This window comes from Portunus trituberculatus, chromosome 42, assembly GCF_017591435.1.
Source record: "Portunus trituberculatus isolate SZX2019 chromosome 42, ASM1759143v1, whole genome shotgun sequence".
NCBI lineage: Eukaryota > Metazoa > Arthropoda > Malacostraca > Decapoda > Portunidae > Portunus > Portunus trituberculatus.
The window spans coordinates 21,071,123-21,094,912 of record NC_059296.1 but is presented as its reverse complement, the minus strand read 5'-3'; the positions used below and the strand labels follow the sequence as shown (position 1 = coordinate 21,094,912).

The window sequence follows — 23,790 nt, the reverse complement described above, 5'->3', positions numbered from 1 at the left end:
GGAAAGTTATAGTTCAGAGCAGCCTGACTTATTTATCCACAGACAAATGTCGATACACGCACCACACCACTCCACGCCTCGATCAGCAAACCACAGTTCGTGGGATGCATGATAAAGCAAATATCTGACAGAGAAGAAAGCAATGCATAAAAGACGTAAAGAGGATGGTGCTGTCCTCTTTCTTCAATAAAAAAAAATCAATATGTAAATGAATTATAAGTTGTTAAGTGAATTGTGTGCAAAAATTTTTTATTAATGAACAGCTTATTTATTCATTACCTGCATGTCTATATGAAGAGCGTGATGCATTTCGGTACCTTAACTACACAGCGCCAACAATCGAACCTTGCGATTTTCACTATTTATAATTGTATCACGTCTTATTGCTTTTTTGTTTTCCGTATACCGGGCTTAGGTTGTTGTTCCCTGTGCACGCTGGTGTACGTTGTCACGTCGCCGTGTTTCCTGGAACTTTACATACAATAACATTCCTTTTAGCTGCCTCATCAGTCATGGTGGCCTCCTTTACTTCGAAATAAACCTTCATTCTGTGATGAATGACTCACTCGTTTTGTTGTAATACTGTGGAAGGCGATTTTCTTTACTTAGTATTTTTCTTCTTTTTGGAATATTTACCAGTCTAGTGATTAGGGTCAGTAGGCTGAGCAGGATCAGGGTCATTGACTGTTTTCGTGCAGTTTTCGTCCAACCCATGCGGTTATCACTACGTAGTCTTCGTGTGGTACAGATAACACAGGCCATGCAACATTAACACACCTTCACCCTCGTTGTACAGGAAGACTGATCGTTAGTGCGATAGAATAAGTATTGTGGTGGGAGCGAAGAACACGCATAGTATCTATTATCTAAAGCAGCGTGTCCCTAAACACACGTAAATGTAGTCGTACGTTAATATTGTAGAAATGGCAGGTCGTTTACTTTGATAATGGAATGTTTGTCTTTTTTTTTTTTCAGTTATAACCTTCACTTATGAATAAAAACTATGCAGCAAATAATAATAATCACAGCCAGTTAGGTATGTGTTTTGGTATACGGTAACTCGACACTTAATGGAAGCACATTCATGAACTAACTTGTTCCTGTCACCACGCCGAAAAGAGTGGTAACAAATTATGCTGACTTACAAAGAAGGAGCTGCATAATATCACTTCCCATTTGGTGTGAAAGGGGCAAGACACTATTAAGCCTGGGGAGGGAGACAATCGATACAAACTTTAATGAACACATTCTACTGTTGCCGTTGATTATCAAGATGGGCGTGGCGATAAAGCAGCTTATTACAGAGGCATCATTCAGGCCACATCGTTAAATAATAAACCAAGCTACCCCATCATATGTGAAGCATGATAAATATTTTACAATGAAACGTAAATAAAGTAATGCACGAAACTGTACAAAGAGAATATTTATGCAGTAATCTGCAGTTGTTCCGGCAAGTACTGTAATGTCATTCGAGTATTATACATTTTACGGACGGAAAAACCTTTATCAGATAACTGTCTCGTCATCCCATGTTTGTCTGTTTGTTTTTTGTGGTTATAGAGTGCTTCATATAAAACAGTTCATAATTCCATGTTATTTTTCATTCCATTTATATCATGAAATACACTGTACTCGAATATATCACTTCTTGGGAGGACAGTACATATAATTAGCCTTTGTACTGAAAGACGCCAGTTGTTTAATGTCTTTTTCCCTTTGCATTCCAGGTCTGCAGGAACCACCACCCGCAGGAGTTGAGGCGGGGGAGGGTGGAGGCAGTCCCTGTGTAGCATGGACAGCAAGAGAACAGGCATCAAGAGGAAACACGGCACAAAATCAATTCCCAGACCCATCGGCGGGAACAACACAGAGTCAAGCGAGGGCGTGACCAAACTCCAGAAGCACGTGACCACTAGTAACGTCGCCAGTCAGACGCAGCCGGCGATCATTATGAAAGACGGGGGCCTGGACGCCGACACTCTGATGGAGGTCATGGCAGTTCACCCATACAACAAAAGGGACCCCACCCGCTTCGACTCCGCCTTCGAGAGTGCTGAGATGGATGCCAAGGGGGACGCGGGCAAGCAGGAAGTGATTGGGGTCCTGGGCAGCGGGGACTATGGCAGGGCGATTGCAGGGAAGATCGCTCAGTCTGGCTACACTGTCCTCATTGGCTCCCGTGATCCAGGCAATCCACAGATACAGTAAGTACCCCTGAGATCTTTGATCATTCCTCCTCGAATTATATACTGTACTCTTAATCAGCCGGAATCTTCAAAGGGCTTCGTTTTTATTGTTTATTTTGTTACCCTAAGCCTCTCTTACGTTAAAAAAGAGAGACCAGGTGATTTCCCGCCATGTTTTTTTTTTTTTTCTTGTGCGTAGTATAATATAGATCTTAATACTAATCCTAAGATCCTAACTTCCTATAAAGAATCTTCCCAAATCTTTCTTTATTTAATCTAAAGATGATCAAATTATTAGCAAAGTTCTATTTACAGTCATAATATTTTGTGGTTGTTTTTGTTGTTGTTGATATTGTTGATGTTGTTGTTGTCACTGTTGTTGTTGCTGTTTCTTTTTTCTTGCATTATTATAATTACTATTACTGTTATCAAGAATAGTAGTAGTAGTAGTAGTAGTAGTAGTAGTAGTAGTAGTAGTAGTAGTAGTAGTAGTTGTTGTTGTTGTTGTTGTTGTTGTATCATTATTAGTAGTAACAATATTATTATTATTGTTATTATTATTATTATTATTAATATTATTATTATTATTATTATTATTATTATTATTATTATTATTATTATTATTATTATTAGTAGTAGTAGTAGTAGTAGTAGTAGTAGTAATAGTAGTAGTAGTGGTACTAATAGTAATATTAATAACAGTAGTAGCTAGTAGTAGTAGTAGTAGTAGTAGTAGTAGTAGTAGTAGTACTAGTAGTAGTAGTAGTTGTTGTTGTTGTTGTTGTTGTTGTTGTATCATTAGTAGTAGTAACAATATTATTATTATTGTTATTATTATTATTATTATTATTATTATTATTATTATTAGTAGTAGTAGTAGTAGTAGTAGTAGTAGTAGTAGTAGTAGTAGTAGTAGTAGTAGTAGTAGTAATAGTAGTAGTAGTAGTACTAATAGTAATATTAATAATAGCAGTAGTAGCTAGTAGTAGTAGTAGTAGTAGTAGTAGTAGTAGTAGTACTAGTAGTAATAGTAGTAGTAGTAGTAGTAGTATCATTATTGTTCATGGTTTTATTATTCTTTTCATGATAAAAGTAATATATATCTAAAAAGCAAAAAAAAAAAAAGAAAAAACTGAAAAAACAAAACAATCTTAAACTGAGAATGAACGGGGAACTTCAAGGTGAAAGATGAATGGCGAGTAAAAGTAATTAATGGCAGGGTGTGACGCACGAGTTCCTAACACACACTCTCTCTCTCTCTCTCTCTCTCTCTCTCTCTCTCTCTCTCTCTCTCTCTCTCTCTCTCTCTCAATTCATGGAATGCCTTTTAAATTATTGAGTTTTAAGAAACTGTGTTGTTAACTTCAAAGTACTTATTTTGTAAAAATGCAATGGGAATTTAATGAAACTTGAACATTTGCAATAAAAGAAGGAAAAGAGAGAGAGAGAGAGAGAGAGAGAGAGAGAGAGAGAGAGAGAGAGAGAGAGAGAGAGACATTGTATGTCACTACAGGCTTCTCTCTAGTTGTGGGATAGTTGTGGGAGGAGAGAATCAATACCATTCTTAGTGGTAGAAGAAAATTATCACACGAACTTGCCAAAGCTCAAACACTCTGGCTACTGTTCCTGGAATTTCTCCACGCTGTTGATACACGTGGCTATGAATCGAAGGTCTTCCTCCCTTACTCCCGGGCCGTTAACCGTACCCTTTACCACTGCGCCACCCCATTCAAGTGTTATACTACCATTAAAGTGATACATAGCTAGAGTTGGCGACTCTAACCTTCACATTTGTCCTGCCATCAGTTATTCTCTCGAGAGGATGTTCATAACTTTCGCTTGGTTATTACGGAATGCTTGCCACTGACGGAGATAGTTTTTCTTTTTTTTATTTATTTATTATTATTAGTATCTCAGTATCTTGTTTAGACCCTTGTAACATCTTTTCTATGTTTACTTGAACTCAGATTGAATTGTCTTTTCGTTTAGAGTTTTATCATTCTTTTTGTTATTTTCTTATTATTTCTACTGCATTTCTTTCTCATACAATCTCATATTGTTTGCACAGTACACACTTCTGCGTGAGTGGAAGTGTTGTTCTTGATGGTAGCAGTGGTAAGGTTAGTCGTGGTAGTCGTAGTAGTGTTGGTAATGGTTGTAATGGTAGCGTTCTTCCCTATTGATTAAAAAATATACAGTACATTATACTTATTTATATGGAATAAGCCATCTGCATATATTTAGAACAGTTCTAAGCACAGAAAACTCTAGGAAGGTGTTCTCATCACCTTCTCAAGCCTCTCATCCTCATAGCGTCATGGAGCCTCACTTGTTTCAATGTTCTTAGTGTATTCATTTTATCGCAATAATATTCCTCCACTCTCATTGAAGACTTACTTTATACATATATTGATGCAACAGTTATACAGATCTTTTTAGATAACCAACTTATAAAGATTCCCTCAGCTTCTCATGCTTATCTCTTTACTGACGGATTAAGAAACACTGAGGCACTTCTGAGAACTCGCAGGTGACGAATGAATACAGAAAGAACGAAGTAACGTTAGGAACCCTTGACAGTGACCCAGCGAAGGTAAGGCGCGAAGGTTACCCATCGATCGAATGTGTGTATGCAATCAATGGTAGCAGTAATGGTGTGGATGGGCTGATTTGTCATTTTGTGCGCACACACACACACACACACACACACACACACACTCTCTCTCTCTCTCTCTCTCTCTCTCTCTCTCTTCTCAACTGACTTGCCACTTATTATTATTGTTATTATTATTATTATTATTATTATTATTATTATTATTATTATTATTATTATTATTATTATTATTATTATTATTATTATTATTATTATTATTATTATTATTATTATTATTATTATTATTATTATTGTTGTTGTTGTTGTTGTTGTTGTTATTATTATCGTTATTATTATTATTATTATTATTATTATTATTATTATTATTATTATTATTATTATTATTATTATTATTATTATATTAATAATAATAATAATAATAATTATTATTATTATTATTATTATTATTATTATTATTATTATTATTATTGTTATTATTATCGTTTTATTATCGTCATTATTATTATTATTATTATTATTATTATTATTATTATTATTATTATTATTATTATTATTATTATTATTATTATTATTATTATTATTATTATTATTATTATTATTATTATTATTGTTATTATTATTATACTTATTATTATTATTATCATTATTATCATTATTATTATTATTATTATTATTATTATTATTATTATTATTATTATTATTATTATTATTATTGTTATTATTATTATTATTATGATGATAAAAATAATAATAATAATTATCATTATTACTATTATTATTTGTAGTAGTAGTAGTAGTAGTAGTAGTAGTAGTAGTAGTAGTAGTAGTAGTAGTAGCAGCAGTAGTAATAGTAGTAGTAGTAGTAATAGTAGTAGCAGTAATAGTAGTAGTAGTAGCAGCAGTAGTAGTAGCTATCAGAAGTGATTATCAGTAGTAGTAGTAGTAGTAGTAGTAGTAGTAGTAGTAGTAGTAGTAGTACTTCATCTTTCGCTCCTATGTTTTCATCCTGATGGCACAACTGCCATCACATGTCTCTAAAGCTGAATGCTTCTCTCATAGTTTTCCTAACAACTCCACCTTGGACGATTCCGGGCTTCTCCTTCCTTCACCTCCTCCCTTTGACTATTTCATGTCTTCTATTTAAATTCTTCAAAATTATGTTTACCATGCCCACGCTTTGCCTAAACCCTCAGAAGACTTATGGACCTGATGGGGTCCCACCTATCGTTCTCAAAAACTGTGCTTCCGTTCTTGCACCTTGCCTGGTTAAACTCTTTCAACTATGTTTATTGACTTCTACCTTTCCTTCTGTCTGGAAGTTTGCCTACATTCAGCCAGTTCCTTAAAAAGGATGATCGTTCTAATCCCTCGAACTACCGTCCTATAGCTTTAATGTCTTGATTGTCTAAGGTTTTTTAATCTATCCTGAATAGGAAGATTCTTCAACATGTGTCACTTCACAATCTTCTGTCTGATCGCCAGTATGGCTTCCGTCAGTGTCGCTCTACTGGTGATTTTCTGGCTTTCCTTACTGAGTCTTGGTCATCTTTTTTTAGAGATTTCGGTGAAACTTTTGCTGTTGCGTTAGACATATCAAAAGCATTTGATAGAGTCTCGCACAAAGCTTTTATTTCAAAACTGCCCTCCTACGGTTTCTATCCTATCTGCAACTTTATCTCAAGTTTCCTCTCCGACCGTTCTATTGCTACTGTGGTAGACGGCCAGTGTTCTTCTATATCTGTTTAATAGTGGTGTTCCTCAGGGTTCTGTCCTGTCACCCACTCGCTTTCTATTATTCATTAATGATCTTAACCAAACTTCTTGCCCTTTCCACTCCTACGCTGATGATACCACCCTACATCTTTCCACGTCCTTTCAGAGATGTCCAACTTTTCAGGAAGTCAACATATCACGCAAGGACACCACAGAACGCGTGAAATCTGATCTATCTAAGATTTCTGATGGAGGCAGAGAAAACTTAGTATTGTTCAATGCCTCAAAAACTCAATTCCTCCATCTATCAACTCGATACAACCTTCCACACAACTATCCCCTCTTCTTTAATGACACTCAACTGTCTCTCTTTTTTACACTGAATATCCTTTACTCATGATCTTAACTGGAAACTTCACATTTCATCTATTGATAAATTTGGGTTTTCTGAGGCGTCTCCGCCAGTTTTTCTTACCCCTCCAACTGCTAACTCTGTACAAGGGCCTTAAGAGGCTTGCCCATTTGCCTCGCCGCTTCCCGGGACTCGAACCCGGCCCTCTCGATTGTGAGTCGAGCGTGCTAACCACTACGCTACGCGGTGTGTGTGTGTGTAATTCACTGTTTGATCTGCTGCAGTCTCTGACGAGACAGCCAGACGTTACCCTACGGAACGAGCTCAGAGCTCATTATTTCCGATCTTCGGATAGGCCTGAGACCAGGCACACACCACACACCGGGACAACAAGGTCACAACTCCTCGATTTACATCCCGTACCTACTCACTGCTAGGTGAACAGGGGCTACACTTGAAAGGAGACACACCCAAATATCTCCACCCGGCCGGAAAATCGAACCCCGGTCCTCTGGCTTGTGAAGCTAGCGATCTAACCACTGAGCTACCGGGTGTGTGTGTGTGTGTGTGTGTGTGTGTGTGTGTGTGTGTGTGTGTGTAATTCACTGTTTGATCTGCTGCAGTCTCTGACGTGACAGCCAGACGTTACCCTACGGAACGAGCTCAGAGCTCATTATTTCCGATCTTGGGATAGGTCTGAGACCAGGCACACACCACACACCGGGACAACAAGGTCACAACTCCTCGATTTACATCCCGTACCTACTCACTGCTAGGTGAACAGGGGCTACACGTGAAAGGAGACACACCCAAATATCTCCACTCGGCCGGGGAATCGAACCCCGGTCATCTGGCTTGTGAAGCCAGCGCTCTAACCACTGAGCTACCGGGCCGTGTGTGTGTGTGTGTGTGTGTGTGTGTGTGTGTGTGTGTGTGTGTATGTATGTATGTATGTGTGTTTAATTCATTTTTCTCTTTTACTACATTGATTCTCTCGCTGGACTGGGGCAACATTTTTGGTGTTGTCACGAGAGACGAAAATATACGACCAAAAGCAAATAAATAAATAATTAAATTATCTAAAAACACACGCCATCTCTCTTGAGTCTCTTGCGCGCGCGCACACACACACACACACACACACACACACACACACACACACACACACACACACACACACACACCGCGTAGTGTAGTGGTTAGCACGCTCGACTCACAATCGAGAGGGCCGGATTCGAGTCCCGGGAAGCGGCGAGGCAAATGGGCAAGCCTCTTAATGTGTGGCCCCTGTTCACCTAGCAGTAAATAGGTACGGGATGTAACTCGAGGGGTTGTGGCCTCGCTTTCCCGGTGTGTGGAGTGTGTTGTGGTGTCAGTCCTACCCGAAGATCGGTCTATGAGCTCTGAGCTCGCTCCGTAATGGGAAGGCTGGCTGGGTGACCAGCAGACGACCGTGGTGAAAAAAAAATTTACACCCCCCCCCCACACACACACACACACAAGCATACTAGTCACGAAGATTGTAATTGGTATGTCAAGGATAACTTTAGAAATTATCGGGAATATCAAAGCTCGTTACTGTATGAGAAGGAGAAATAACAGAACACTTCATCAGTATTGTAACGACTCAATAAGAAAAGACCTCTATACGGGTAACAATGAAACTAACCCACTCTAATCTTGACCCTCGTTAAGTCTGCTTTTGCTTTCAGAAACCGCTTTTTTTTTGTGCGCATGTTATCTGTTCAAGGTGCACTATCTCGTCCCGCCAGCCTCTCTTCCTTCTTGCTATATACCAGTGTCCACTTTGTCCCTAAGGAAGATGACACGTTGTCATACTTCGAGCCATGTATAGTTTTGACTTCCTGCCTTTCTAGAGATTGCATATCGTTTATTATCATAAACGATGTGCTGTTACTGAAAATGTTTGATACATGTTTATTTTTGTTTTATTGTACTTTATTTTTCTGCAGTCATTCATCCAGTCATTTTTTTCCATCTGGTTCATATGGCAATATTTACTTATTCATATATCTATTTATTCAGTACTCGATATAGTTTTCTCGCAAACTCTCCATCTAGTGTATTTTGTATGTATATCACATATTGTATACACATATTGTATATCACATATTGTATACATATTGTATGTTTATCACATACTGTACTTCCTTTGATAATCTATAACATTCTTTGTTCAACCGATCCTACTCGTTGCCTTAGTATGAATGAAATTAATTAAAAGCTGAAAAAAGGCAATGAGATTGCCACTCTACTTTTTTTTTTTATGCAAGAGGTAAACCAACCAATGGCAACAAAAGATTGAAAAAAAAGCCCACTTCAAATGCTAGTTCCCTTAAAGATTGGTGAAGAATTAGCTAAAGTTCCGGGACAAATGTTTTGAAACCTCCCTCTTAAAAAAAATCAAGTCGTAGAAAGATAGAAATACAGAACCAGGCAGGGAGTTCCAGAGTTTACCAGATAAAGGTAAGAATGATTGAGAATACTGGTTAACTCTTATATTAGAGAGGTAGACAGAATAGAGATGAGAGGAAGAAGAAAGCCTTGTGCAACGAGACTGCAGGAGGAGGGGAGGCATGCAGTTAGCAAGATCAGTAGAGCAGTTAGCATGAAAATAGCGTTAAAAGATAGAAAGAGATGCAACAATTTGACTGTGAGAAAGAGGGTCAAGACAGACAGTCCGAGGATGAAAGTTGACACGAAAAGCTTTTGATTTCATTCTATCTAATACAGCTGTGTAAGTGGAATCCCCCCAAACATGCGAAAGGGATTCCATACAAGGACGGTTAATGTGTGGCCCCTGTTCACCTAGCAGTAAATATATACGGGATGTAACTCGAGGGGTTGTGGCTTCGCTTTCCTGGTGTGTGGAGTGTCTCCGAGTGTGTATTGTGGTCTCAGTCCTACCCGAAGATCGGTCTATGAGCTCTGAGCTCGCTCCGTAATGGGGAAGACTGGTTGGGTGACCAGCAGACGACCGAGGTGAGGTGAATTACACACACACGCACACACACACACACACACACACACACACACACACACACACACACACACACACACACACACACACACACACACACACACACACACACACACACACACACACACACACACACACACCTGTTTAGAATTAGTACACCTGCTCTTTCACTCTTGCCAATCAATACACTCCCAGCACTACGCGCGTTGTTTGCAAACATGTCGTGCATCTTTGTCAGGTATAATCATGGATTGAACTTCTATCTTCATCTCGTAAATATCTGAAACATGCTTGTGGAGTACTGTGTGTGTGTGTGTGTGTGTGTGTGAGAGAGAGAGAGAGAGAGAGAGAGAGAGAGAGAGAGAGAGAGAGAGAGAGAGAGAGAGAGAGAGACGGTGGTGGTAGTAACAGTTGTAATAGTAGTAGTAATAGTAATAGTAATAATAATAACAGTAGTAATAGCTATAGGTCGTCAAACAATATCAGTGGCAGTATGAATTATAATGTGTAGTTCTTATCAGGTTAGAATGACTACGTTAGTAAGTGCGTAACGAGAGAAGGCACATCAAAAGTAAGCAAGTGTGCGCGTTGACTGAGAGAGAAAGAGAGAGTGGAGGGGGAAAAGAGAGAGTTGTTGGGGGTGGGGAAGCGATATATGGAAGAAAGAAGGCAGGTTCGATGTGAGAAAAAATGTAGTGGTTATCGATTCTATATTGGTGTCATGAACCATTTCCTCGCCTATGTAGTACTCTATCAACACCGTAGCCTTGGCAGCGGTCATGCTCCCCAGCCCGCTATGCTCTATCAGGAATGTGTGTTTGGTAACGTTCTTCATCGTCAATGGAAATCATGATGACATATTTCTTGACCATGTCTTTATCAGTATTTTTAGTCTCCCTATTCAACAAGACATATTGTACAGATGCCTAATGAAATAATGTCACAAATTCAAGTGTGATTTAGTATGAGGCATTTCGTGCTGTCCTTATTTCTCTTCTGGTGACTTGCAGGGGTGAGTGAACCCAGTGAAGAGATCACTGTGGACCTGTAGAGTTGATGTGGCAGTTATACCTATACCATGTCTGTGCTACTTCCCATCCTGAATGTCTGTATGGGTGCGTAAAGGGAGCAATTTTTGTTTTTTGTTTTTCATGTAGGAGGGGAACCGGCCACGGGCAGCAAAAAATGCGCTAGAAAAAAAAAAAAGCCCACTGAGCTCCCGGTTCCAGTCCTGGGTCAAAATTATTATTGTTATTATCATTCTTCTTCTTTTCTTCTTCTTCTTCTTCTTCTTCTTCTTATTATTATTATTATTATTATTATTATTATTATTATTATTATTATTCTTATTCTTATTATTATTATTATCATTATTATTATTATTATTATTATTATTATCATCATCATCATCATCATCATCATCATCATCATCATCATCATCATCATCATCATCATCATCATCATTATTATTATTATTATTATTATTATTATTATTATTATTATTATTATTAGTAGTAGTAGTAGTAGTAGTAGTAGTAGTAGTAGTAGTAGTAGTAGTAGTAGTAGTAGTAGTAGTAGTAGTAGTATCATTATTATTATTACTATTATTATTATTATTATTATTATTATTATTATTATTATTATTATCATTATTATTATTATTATTATTATTATTATTATTATTATTATTATTATCATTATTATTATTATTATCATTATTATTATTACCCAAATTATTATTATCATTAATTTTATTATCATTATTATTATTATTATTATCATTATTATTACTATTATTATTATTATTATTATTATTATTATTATTATTATTATTATATTATTATTATTATTATTATTATTATTGTTATTGTCTTTACTATTATTATTATTATTATTATTATTATTATTATTATTATTATTAGTAGTAGTAGTAGTAGTAGTAGTAGTAGTAGTAGCAATATAGTAGTAGTAGTAGTAGTAGTAGTAGTAGTAGTAGTAGTAGTAGCAGCAGCGGCAACAGCTGCAGCAGCAGCAACAGCAGTAGTAGATGTATTAGTAGTAATAATAGTGGTAATAGTAGAAGTAGTAGAAGTAGTAGTAGTAGTAGTAATAGTAGTAATAGTAGTAGTAGTAGTAGTAGTAGTAGTAGTAGTAGTAGTAGTAGTAATAGTAATTGTTGTTGTGATGATGGTGGTGGTAGTGGTAGTTACACTTCAGACGGAGTGGACGATCGGTCACATTCCACAAGATTTCAAAATAAATGAGTTCGATATAAACAAGCGAATGACGCCCTTGTGGCTTAGCTAACCTTGATGCACCTCACACGGCACGTATAAGGCTTATAGACTGTTAGATCTACTATGTCCTTGGCACCTGCTTTGTTACCGGGGGCTGCGTGACCACTATCGGCGTGCGTCTCCGCAAGGTTCCCACAGACGAAATAAGACTCGTATTCCTGCCCCGAAAAGTCGTATAGTTTGGTGCGTGTTTGTATTTTTATTGTGACGTTTATGGTTGCATACTAGAGGGCGTAACAATAAAACCCAGCGAAAATGGAGTGTGATGAGAGAGTGGATCGAAGATGATTAAGTTATCGAAAATTCTGATTCTCGTTAGAAAAAGGAACTGAAATGTTGTTCGTAGTGTATATATATATATATATATATATATATATATATATATATATATATATATATATATATATATATATATATATATATATATATATATATATATATATATATATATATATATATATATATATATATAAGATACAGGAGCGTGTTTGCACCGTGTACATTATGAACACCAATTAAAATGTTTTAAAATGACACTGGATATTCTTTATCCACACAATATGTATCATGTACATAAATATTGATTGCTACAAAGACACGATGCATTCAAATATCATCTGAGTTCACAAATATTTTTTACCTTTTTGTATCATTATTATTATTATTATTTTTATTATTATTATTATTATTATTATTATTATTATTATTATTATTATTATTATCATTATCATTATTTATTTATTTATTTTTTTTTACCAAACGGTTTCGAGTTGTTGAACCCAGTTATCTCATAATTTTCTACTTGGTAAAGCTAGCCTGACCACTGTGTTGGGCGTGATACATGTAGCGATACATTGAAGCTTCCAGTAACATTGCCGCAAACTTCATTGCATTACTCAAGTGCATATAAATTCATCAGTGTATTACCGATAGCTCGTGCACGTCCTTCCCATTCTCCGCCCACCGCACTCCTATTGGCTGACACGCCACTCTATACACTGCCGAGAAACCTGACAACATGCACGTGAAAAAATAGTGCTTCGAAGAAAGCAGCAGTTAATTCTATATCGACCTGTGGCCATTTTATCTAAACATTTAATAACGAACCTTATTATTCCTATTGTCAATTAAAAGGATTCCGAGTAACCGAAGACTTTAACTAATTATCATGAACTAATGAATATAGCATACAGTGGTAAGTGAAGACCAGCTCTCACGTGACCCTGTGACCTTACGACCTTGCTATCTTGTGTCTTATTCAGATATTATTGAAATTTCAAACAATAAGAGCAAAATTTTCTAGGTGGACAAGTATTGACATTTACAGAACAAATATTTTCATCATGAAATTAGTTATTTGGTATGATTTCCAAATACCCAAATTGGTTCCCAACAGTTGGAAACAGAGCTACTGAGTTTGTGTAGAAAAGCGAACTGTTCACCATCATCATTTTACCACTATATTCATGCTAACTGCCTTACTGATCTTCCTAGCTGCGTGCCTCCCCTCCTCCTGTGGCCTCGCTTCACAGGGCTTTCCTCTTCCTCTCATCCTTATTCTGTCCACCTTTCTCATACAAGAGTTAACCAGTACTCTCAATCATTCATACTTTCGCTGGTAAACTCTGGAACTCCCTGCCTGCTTCTGTATTTCCATCTTCCTACGGCTTGACTTCTTTTAAGCGGGAGGTTTCAAGACATTTGTCCCTGTTTTTTTGGATACTTTTTAATTTCTTTAAGGGAACTGACAATCCAATGGCCCTTTTTCTTTTGTATTGTTTGTTGCCCTTGGCCAGTTTCCCTTAGTACATAAAAAAAAAAATAATGATAATTACCATCATCATCATTATATTAGTCGTTAGCATCATCACAGATGCAATTATTATTAGCATTATTAGTAACTAGTATTTCTTGTGGTAGTAGTAATAGCAGTAGCAGTAATAGCAACAAAAGCAGCAGTGTTAATATTATTAGTGATAGTAGTATTAGTAGTTGTATTATTATTATTATTATTATTATTATTATTAGTAGTAGTAGTAGTAGTAGTAGTAGTAGTAGTAGTAGTAGTAGTAGTAGTAGTAGTAGCAGCAGCAGCAGCAGCAGCAGTAGTAGTAGTAGTAGTACTAGTAGTGATAGTGGTAATAGAAGCACAGTGTAATGACATTACTTCTACTACTACTACTAGTAGTAGTAGTAGTAGTATCACCAGGAGCAACAACAACAACAACAACAATAACAACAAAAAAACAATACTTACTACTACTATTCTGCTCTACTACTACTACTACTACTACTACTACTACTACTACTACTACTACTACTACTACTACTACTACTACTACTACTACTACTGTTCCTGCTGCTGTTGCTATTACTGCTGCTGCTGCCACTGTTACTACTACTACTACTACTACTACTACTACTACTACTACTACTACTACTACTACTATACTACTACTATTTTCCAACAAGGTCGCCCCAGAAGCTTGACTTTTCTTTTTATCAATTTACCTGTTCGTTCATCTTTTATATCTTCAGTTACTTTACACTAATTAAAGTAGTAATTGTTATTTAACTCTTAATGTCTGGGAGTATGGTTTTTCGTCTTGAATGTTAAAAATGAAGAACAGGCTTGTATTTCAATGTCAAATTATCATGATACTTCTACATACATTAAACAAAAACAATTCACCTCTAGGAAGCGTGCCCTTCATGAAAGGTGCAGCATGGTGGCGGCACACACAAGGTCACCAGCTCTTGCGCTGCATGGGGCCCCTCACCAGGCAGTGCAGCAAACCTTAGGCTCGAGACAAGAAACAAGATAGTACTTCGGTGGATTTAATCGCAAGAATGATTACAATCACTTTCCTACTTTATAACAGCAATATTATTCGTGTTTACTTGAGGCATGTTTCATTGGGTCTTCATTTTGTTAAGACGCCACATGTTCCCGGGTAAGCTGTTGTATGCTCTTGGGCAACAGGTGTGCTAAGGGATACTGTGGTGTACGTTGAGTAATTGGTAATTACCGTGTTAGGACGAGAAATGTCTAAGATGAGAGGTGGCATGATCAGGGTCACTAATCAGAAACAAGTGTAGCGTGCACATGCTTGATGATGTCGAAGCCAATGCTCTTATCATGTCTTCTCTCTCGAAGACAAATCACATGCTTTGAGATCGATGTAATATCAGTGGTCCTGATGAGTCTCAAAGGCTCTTTTGAGGCATTAATCCATATACCAAAGTTTGATGAAGACTTCAGTAACTGAAACAATTTAGAAAGTGTGTGTGTGTGTGTGTGTGTGTGTGTGTGTGTGTGTGTCAGGGACACGAGTATGGGGTGGGGAAGGGAGGCAATGAGTGTAGAACTGTTGTGTCGATCACTCACACATCTTAATATTCACTGAGAACCATCCATTTTTCTCTCTCTCTCTCTCTCTCTCTCTCTCTCTCTCTCTCTCTCTCTCTCTCTCTCTCTTCGGCGTAAGTTTTCTGTCGTGGACTGGCATGACTCTCCGAGGTAGGGATATAGCAGGTTATATTGATCCCTCGCACTGTGTAGTGGGCATGAATATTCTAAGTAATTCGAGGAAGCCCTCAGTAGAGGCGGAGCAGGCTAAGGCAGGCCGCTCATGTGTCATAAATGAATGCGACATGACTCACAAAAGTTTATGTGAAGCCATGGATCTTTCTTGGTTATGTAAAATTCTGTTATATCACTGTTATAGCAATGTTCCCTTTAGATGCAGAGACCACTGCAAACAGAAGCAAGGCGTTTATTGGCATGTTATAGAGTGATAAATCAGTGGGTCAGTAATGGTAGTGGTGGGTGGCACTGGGTGATGCTGGCGACGCCCGTCTGCTGCTGTGGACGTGACTGGGGCTGAGGGCGGCGGCCTGCGGGGAACACTGAGGCTGGTCGATGGTGCAGCGCGCGGTGTGGAGGCGTTGGGTTTCTCGGCAGCACAAAGGATCACCCATGGCGCAAGTCAATACTGGTAGAAGTAAGTAGACTCTCCAGGCATGCGGGCCTTGCGATGGCTGGCTCTTTCAGGTTGTCTGCTCGGCTCCCTTCATACCGTTCAAAAAGACTGAGATCGTACGGTACCACTGCTCTGTGTTTATATTGCTTGTCAATAAGTATCATAACGCTGAGTTTCTGCAGCGACTGTATTGCCCACTCTAAAGATAACACGGAAAGTATTCAGAACCAGTTTAAGAATATACGTTGAAAACCATTTAGCATATACAAAATAAGACCGTAGAAGAGGGCGGTGAGAGCATAGGAGCACATCATGTATTCACTTAAAAATTGCTATCACAGGATGAGATGAGCAACAGTGGCAGGAATCAGTGTCCCTGGCATCTCACGCATAGGCGCGCTGCGAAAAGGATTCCTTGTTTTTTATTTTATAAGTGTTGCTGTTGGTGATGATGATGTTGTTGTTGTTGTTGTTGTTGTTAATGCCACTGCTATTGTTGCTTTTGCTGTTGGTGCTACGCTGTTTTATGGGTTTGTAGAGGAGGCTGTTCATTTCCCCTCCCCGCCAACCCTCATCTACAAAAAAAAAAAAAAAAAAAAAAAAAAGGAATGTTATTCCAATCATATCAAGTATGCAGTATCAATGGAAATTTCTGTCTGTACACAGATTAAGTTGCAAAATGACTTCTATAACATTTTTTTTTTGCATAAGGGACATGAGCCAAGGGCAACAAAACAACAATAAAAAAGTCTCCATTTTCATTACTGTATTTCCTATTTTCTTGTTTTGTTTGATGAGTTTTTAGTTCACTCTATGAGATGACAAGAATAGAGGATTACAGATCTTATTTGCGCAAGAGACCGGAAAGAAACGTTGCTCCAAAAATGATGTCATGTACCCTTATAGAAGTTATTTCGTATTTCGTTTAGCCTATATTGCATTTGTTCCATGATCTGCCTACACCACGATATTCAAAACACTGCTTTGTACAGTAGGATGAAATTATTTTTCATATACACTACTTAATTTAACAGTACTAGCACATACTGGCAATATTTAACAAATAATACTTACGCTATAATGTCAGAAATAAATAACCTATGTGTCTGTGGCCACCACACAGGGATCTGGTGCGTGCTAAGCCAGGATGCCGCCTTGTCACGCAAGAGGAGGCGGCGAAAGCAGATATGGTGGTGGTGGCTGTTGGCGCCGACCATTACCACCGCCTGCCCCTTGGTATGCTCAAGCACAAAGTGGTCATTGACGTGGCCAACTTTACTGCCCCACCGTCCCCTCAGTAGGTTGCGCGCGCGCGCGCGCGCGTGTGTATGTGTGTGTGTGTGTGTGTGTCTGCGCATTTATTTATTTTTTTTCTTTTTTATGCATCTATCGTGGCTTTCTGTGTGTCTAATGGAAACTATTTTTGTGTATGTAGTACGTATACGAGTATTTATACGAGTGTGTGTTTCTAATCACGAATATAGGTGTATGACCGCACGTGCTTTTCTTAGCCTCCTCTTGACAGCCATGCAGAGTATAAACAACTAACAGTATGTGAGGCACAGCTGTGTATGAGGGAGACCATGTAACCCATGAACTACCTAAGCCTCGTTGTGTCACCCACAGTCAGCCAAGCAACGCCGAAATGCTGCAGCAGATGATCCCGCAAGCACAAGTAGTCAAGAGCTTCAACGTGCTGTCAGCCTATGCTCTCGAGAACAACGTGCAGCAGCAGGCTAAGCAGGTCATGCAGCTTTCTTACTCAAAGCTTGATTTGTGATATCACCTTTAGTTCTGCTTGCTTGTTTTTTACATGAATTTTCCCCATATAGAGTAATAACAACAAGGAGAGTTATATTTACACTATTCTAAGAAAGAAATGGATTTCAACAGCTGTCTCCTATCTGACGCATTTTTGACATTCACGTTTCTTTGTACTCCAATTGCCATAACTTTCTTGATTTTCAATTGCTCTTCCCTGCCTCAGGTGCCCGTGGCGTCGGACTGGCCCGAGGCAAGACGCCGTGTCTTGGAACTCGTGAAGCAGATGGGTTACTCCCCGGTCGACAAAGGGCCGCTCAAATTCGCCCGAGACATCGAGGCCATTCCTCTACAGTTGATGCCATCGTGGAGGAAGCCAATGATGGTTATTGGCAGCCTGTTTGTTTTCCACTACCTTTTGTTACTCTTCAAGTGAGTCCCTTTGGTTGGTCATCTGGCATACTGACTCATGTATTCATTGCATTAAATCGTGAAACACTTTTTGCACTTGCACACATCTTCTCTCCAGGAATTTCTTTCTACTCCGTTCAGGTATCAGGTGTGTGGCAGCATCCAGTCAGGGGAGTCCTGGAGGCAGAAAACACTAAAGAATTTGGCGCTCCTCAATCTGAATCGATCCATCGCCATCACCGCCCTCTGGTCCCTCACACTTTGCTATCTTCCAGGTGAGAAAGAGAGAGAGAGAGAGAGAGAGAGAGAGAGAGAGAGAGAGAGAGAGAGAGAGAGAGAGAGAGAGAGAGAGAGATTTTGACCATACACTTAAACATACATGCATATATACATAAATATACATACAACCATACAAACAAACGTGGATCGCCTGAAGAAGACTTGCTGTATCTCTCCCTCCCAGGCGTGATAGCGTCTTACCTGCAGCTGGCCTGGGGCACCAAGTACCGGCGGTTCCCCTCATGGCTCGACACGTGGCTCAAGATGAGGAAGCAGATGGGGCTCCTCATGCTGTGGCTGGCTGCTATGCATGTAAATACTAACTGACTTACTGAACTCCTATAATCATAAATACTCAAAATAGCAATGCCATATCAAAACTTTCACAAAAAAAAAAAACAGTATACAGTATCATCTTGGCCTTTGCAACGCTTTAAACACAAAAGAATTTCATTAAACTGTGTGTTCATTTGTTTCATATCAAAAAACATAGAATTCTCTACTTAGGGATAACTACATTTTTTTAAGTATCATTCAGACTCATTAGAGTGGATAATTAGAAAATGTGACACATTCTTGACAAATGAGAAGATTGTTCAAGTTACTTTTATTATTATTTACAATCAACGCATACCTTTATTTTGGTGAAATCCCTTCCCCAACCTGCCTTACTGTGCATGGATTTCCCTTTGGTTTCCACATAACACTCACAGTTCGATATTTCATCTCTACAACTTGTCATCGTATTACTGGTAAGAATAACCTGAAGATATATATATATATATATATATATATATATATATATATATATATATATATATATATATATATATATATATATATATATATATATATATATATATATATATATATATATATATATATATATATATATATATATATATATATATATATATATATATATATATATATATATATATATGTATATCTGACCAGTTTTCCACAATAATGTCTTGCCTTGCATACCGCAGTCATTACCCCAAGGTACACCATACTCCCATCATTAGTCAGTGACTGGGAATCAAAACTTTCTCTGCTGCTTGACGATCAGAGTACACTTTCAACCAAGACATTCACGAGCAACCCTTATTGCTGCAAACATGATACTCGCGTCGTCCAATGTTTGTTCATCGGGTAGCAGGACCATGTTCAACAACGCTCTCTACAAAGGACACATCATCTATAGCCTCCTGTTCATGGTCCGGCAGATGTGCTTGGGCGTGGCCGTGTGGTCGGGAACTTACGACCCTCTGGTGTGGGAGCCGCCCTTTGTAGCATCGTTGGACGTGCGAGTGAACAGCACCACCCTAGTCACTCAGGAGATCCCTATCTACAGCAACAGAATGAGCCTACGGGGAGAACTGTTCCTCACCTTCGGCATGTAACTCGGGGCTTCCTCATTCAGTATTCCTTTGATTCTCTCTGGTGGTGCACTTCTTCATAAGGTTACAACGTTATGGAAAATGCGTTTTCACTAACGTTTAACTCTCGAAAGGATTAGATCATGCATTCTTAAGAGTGAATTAGAATTACATACTGCGTATCAATAATAACTACCAGTAGTGTTAAACCCGGTATTCTTGATATGTCGAAAATAATGTCGATACCTATCGTAGACTATATTTTTTCCTTACTTATTGCTCCCTTACATAATTTGTCAATAATGACCTATATGTACCTAGTTGTATTGTACAAAGTTCGAGCGGGGCTCATAGTGTCCTGTCTCCATGTCTCCATTTATCTCATTTTTCTTTTAAGTTATGCACATTATGTGCTATAACAACTTCATCGCTCAATGCATTCCACTTTTCTACCGTTCTATGTGGAAAACTGTATTTTCCAATATCCTTCACAGATTGCCTCATCCTAATCTTCTTTACATGTCCTCTTGTCCTTCCAGCTTCTCTCACCAGCACTAGGTCTTCCTTGTCTATCTTCTCAATGCCATTTACTATTTTATACATTGTTATTAGGTCTCCTCGTTCTCTTCTATCTTGTAAGGTTGGTAGTCCCATTTCCTTCAGCCTTTCCTCATATGTTAGTTCCGGTGTAATGGTCTGTTTTTCCCCCTGTCCGAAACTCCCCCCGGGGAAAATATGGCCCAGGATATATACCCCCCCTGGGGGAATTTTGTCCCAGAATAATATTCCTCCCTCTGGGCCAAGATTCCCCCAACCCCACTGCTGTTATAAGCGTATGGCCACACAGGATAATTATCATCACGACTAAACTACCGTCACTATGGCGGTTGACAATCGCTCTCTTTTTATTTGTTTTCCAACGTGCTTCACAGTTGTCTGAGCAGTGACAGTGGAAACAGAAGGGTCAGAAAATGGAGGAGCTCACTTACCACACATATTATCAATATCTGGATAGGAGGAAGTATCCTGATGGACTAAACAAAGACGAAAAGCGTGATGTTAGAAAAAAGTGCGAGCCCTTTTGTGTTAAAGATGGATATTTAATGCATAAACGAAAAAAGGATAATGAAGTTCAGTTACGTCAAGTGTTGATGAAAACGGAAGTGAGCCGAGTTATCAAAGCTTGTCATGAAGCGTTTGGTGGTGCACATATGGGAAGGGATAAGACAATTGGAAAAATTACTGCGAAGTATTATTTCAAGGGCATCAAAGAACTTGTTAGTGATTATGTTTTGAAATGTGACAAGTGCCAGAGAGCAAGTAATAAACCAGCAATCCAAGCACCAGAGTTACATCCAGTGTCTGTTCCTGAAAAAGTTTGGTCTCAGGTTGGAATGGACTTGATAGGACCCTTGCCCCAGACAGAGAGAGGACACTGTTACATTGTAGCAATGACTGACTACTTCACGAAATTTCCAGTTGCTTCACCTTTAAAACACAAATCTGCAGCAGAAGTTGCACAGTTCTTTTTAGATACCATATGTGAATTTGGCTGTATAGAAACCCTGATCACCGACCAAGGAAGAGAATTTGTCAACGAACTGAATGATATCATATGTGCCAAGTTACAGATAGATCACAGAATTGCTTCAGCCTATCATCCACAAACAAATGGACTGCAGGAGAGATTTAATCAAACCCTTGAAAGAGCTCTTATCAAATGTGTTCATGAAAAACAGAACGATTGGGATTTGCACATAAAGAGATTCCTATTCGGATATCGTACTTCAGTCCATGCCAGCACTGGTGTTACTCCTTTCGCTGCAATGTTTAGGCGAGATCCCGTGCTTCCAGTCTACCTAGATACTGAGTCATATGAGGCGGTAAGAACTAGGGTAACGACAGCAGAGACTATTAAAGAGCTGACAGAGAGAGTTGTCAGAAAAAAAGGCAGCTGATGAAAAAATCACTATGAATATTGCTAAAACTCAAAAGAGACAAAAGAAGAATTATGATGCAAGACATACATCTAAATACAATGAAATTGTTGAGGGTTCATTAGTACTATTAAAAAACAACAAAAATAATTACCGAATGGGAGGAAAACTAGAAGCAAAATACATAGGCCCGTATGAAGTTGTTTCTCTTGTAAGCAAAGGACGCGCAAAACTTAAGAACGTTGCATCAAATAAAGAGCTAAAAAACTTGTACCACATAGTGAATTTAAAGATGTACAAACAAAACGACACGAACGGTTTAAGGCAAGAAGATAACATCACTGGAGTAGAACCGTGCAACACATCTGTGAATGAGCAGCAGCAATATCCTGAACAAACGGGAGTCCTACATATTCCAGCAGAAGAAAAAGTAATTTTACTCATGTTTGCAGATGACAAAGCTGTCAGAAGGGTGGAAGCAGAAGGAAAACAAGTCACAGAAGATGAAACAGAGACAAAACCAGAGAAGCTTCCTGGCATGCTTGTCATGAGAAGACAAGCACTTAAATGTGTTTACAAATATATGGATGAGGATGCAATTACAACGCTTCATGCAACACTTAAGGCAAAGGAGGACGACATTCCTGGGGCATGGCTATGTCAAGAATGTACAGGAATTACGGCAGATGGGCGCGAAGTGATCGAGTGCCAGTCATGTTATGAATGGTACCACACTGCGTGCCTCGGAACAACACAAACTTATAAGGCCTCATGGAGTTGTCTCAAGTGTAATTCAATCCCACAATCAAAAAGACAACGGGTAAAACGAATTAACACTCCTTAAAAATCCGTTATTTTTAATTGCTTTTTAAGTACTTTTTATCTAGCCCTCCAATAGACTTTTTTTTTTTTTTTTTTACGATGATCCTGATAATCTGATTATGACAAGTATAATGAGGCATTAGCTTTGTTTTACCTGAAACTGCTTTTGAGTCCAACGCAGACAATAATGAAATAGTATCAGTAACTACGGAACATGACGGATGATGTGCTGCCTACATGCTATCGGTGAGTACTTTGCCATATAAATTCAACATATTATCAGTACGTACTACAAAAGTATCAGTAAATTGCCAGACTACATAAACTAATATGATTCTGATGTAGAAAAAATTCCTATCATTTTGTCAAACTTACCGTTGATTATGTAATTCATTAAAATAGTTTCTGTGTAAGGGGAAGGAGAAATGGCCTATGGGGGGAAAAATATCTTAGGTCTGAAACTCCCCCCGGGGGAATAACAGACCGGGCTGCTTTTCCCGGGGGATATCGGTCTTAGGCTAATTTTCCCGGGGGGAATTTCAGTCAGGAGGGGAAAATTTTCTGCTGCACCGGTGTCACAGTAAAAAATGTCCCGGAAGTGTTTTGCCCGTCTGTGCGTGCGTGGGTGGCCTATGCACATACAGCTTGTCGCCCACCAGATCGGATCGGAAACGCCGCAGAAGCTTACGAAGCCTCGGAACGGACACGACACGACGTTCAGTACGCCCACCAGCTCAGACGACATCGGATCGGAAACGACGCGGGTGCTATGTTTATCTCTCAGTCTGTCCAGCTACACGTTGAAAGTTTCTATATACGAATTAGTAAGGAAAAAAAAAAAAAAAAAAAACAGAACATTTTCATGTTGAATTTAAACGAATTATTACATTTATGAAAAAAAAAAAAGGCGTAAACAACTCACTCATGCATACAACTTATGTACACCTCTATCACACCACACGTAAGTGCAGTTTGCCCGTCACAGCCACGCTCATGCATCATCTCCTCTCCAAACACCGTTCTGCGCATGTGCAGTCTCTCGGACGCAT

General features: G+C 38.5%; 1 protein-coding gene across 1 annotated transcript in view; it reads left to right on the top strand.

Moving 5' to 3' along the window:
• Nucleotides 1–23,790, top strand: part of LOC123517748 (metalloreductase STEAP4-like) — a 97,134-nt gene that overhangs the window by 10,933 nt on the left and 62,411 nt on the right. The window contains exons 2-8 of the mRNA XM_045278159.1: nucleotides 1,731–2,207; nucleotides 17,273–17,446; nucleotides 17,776–17,893; nucleotides 18,137–18,342; nucleotides 18,463–18,596; nucleotides 18,785–18,912; nucleotides 19,830–19,998. Of these exons, the coding sequence (XP_045134094.1) occupies nucleotides 1,795–2,207; nucleotides 17,273–17,446; nucleotides 17,776–17,893; nucleotides 18,137–18,342; nucleotides 18,463–18,596; nucleotides 18,785–18,912; nucleotides 19,830–19,998 (1,342 nt within the window). The 5' untranslated portion in view covers nucleotides 1,731–1,794. The remainder of the gene's footprint in view (nucleotides 1–1,730; nucleotides 2,208–17,272; nucleotides 17,447–17,775; nucleotides 17,894–18,136; nucleotides 18,343–18,462; nucleotides 18,597–18,784; nucleotides 18,913–19,829; nucleotides 19,999–23,790) is intronic.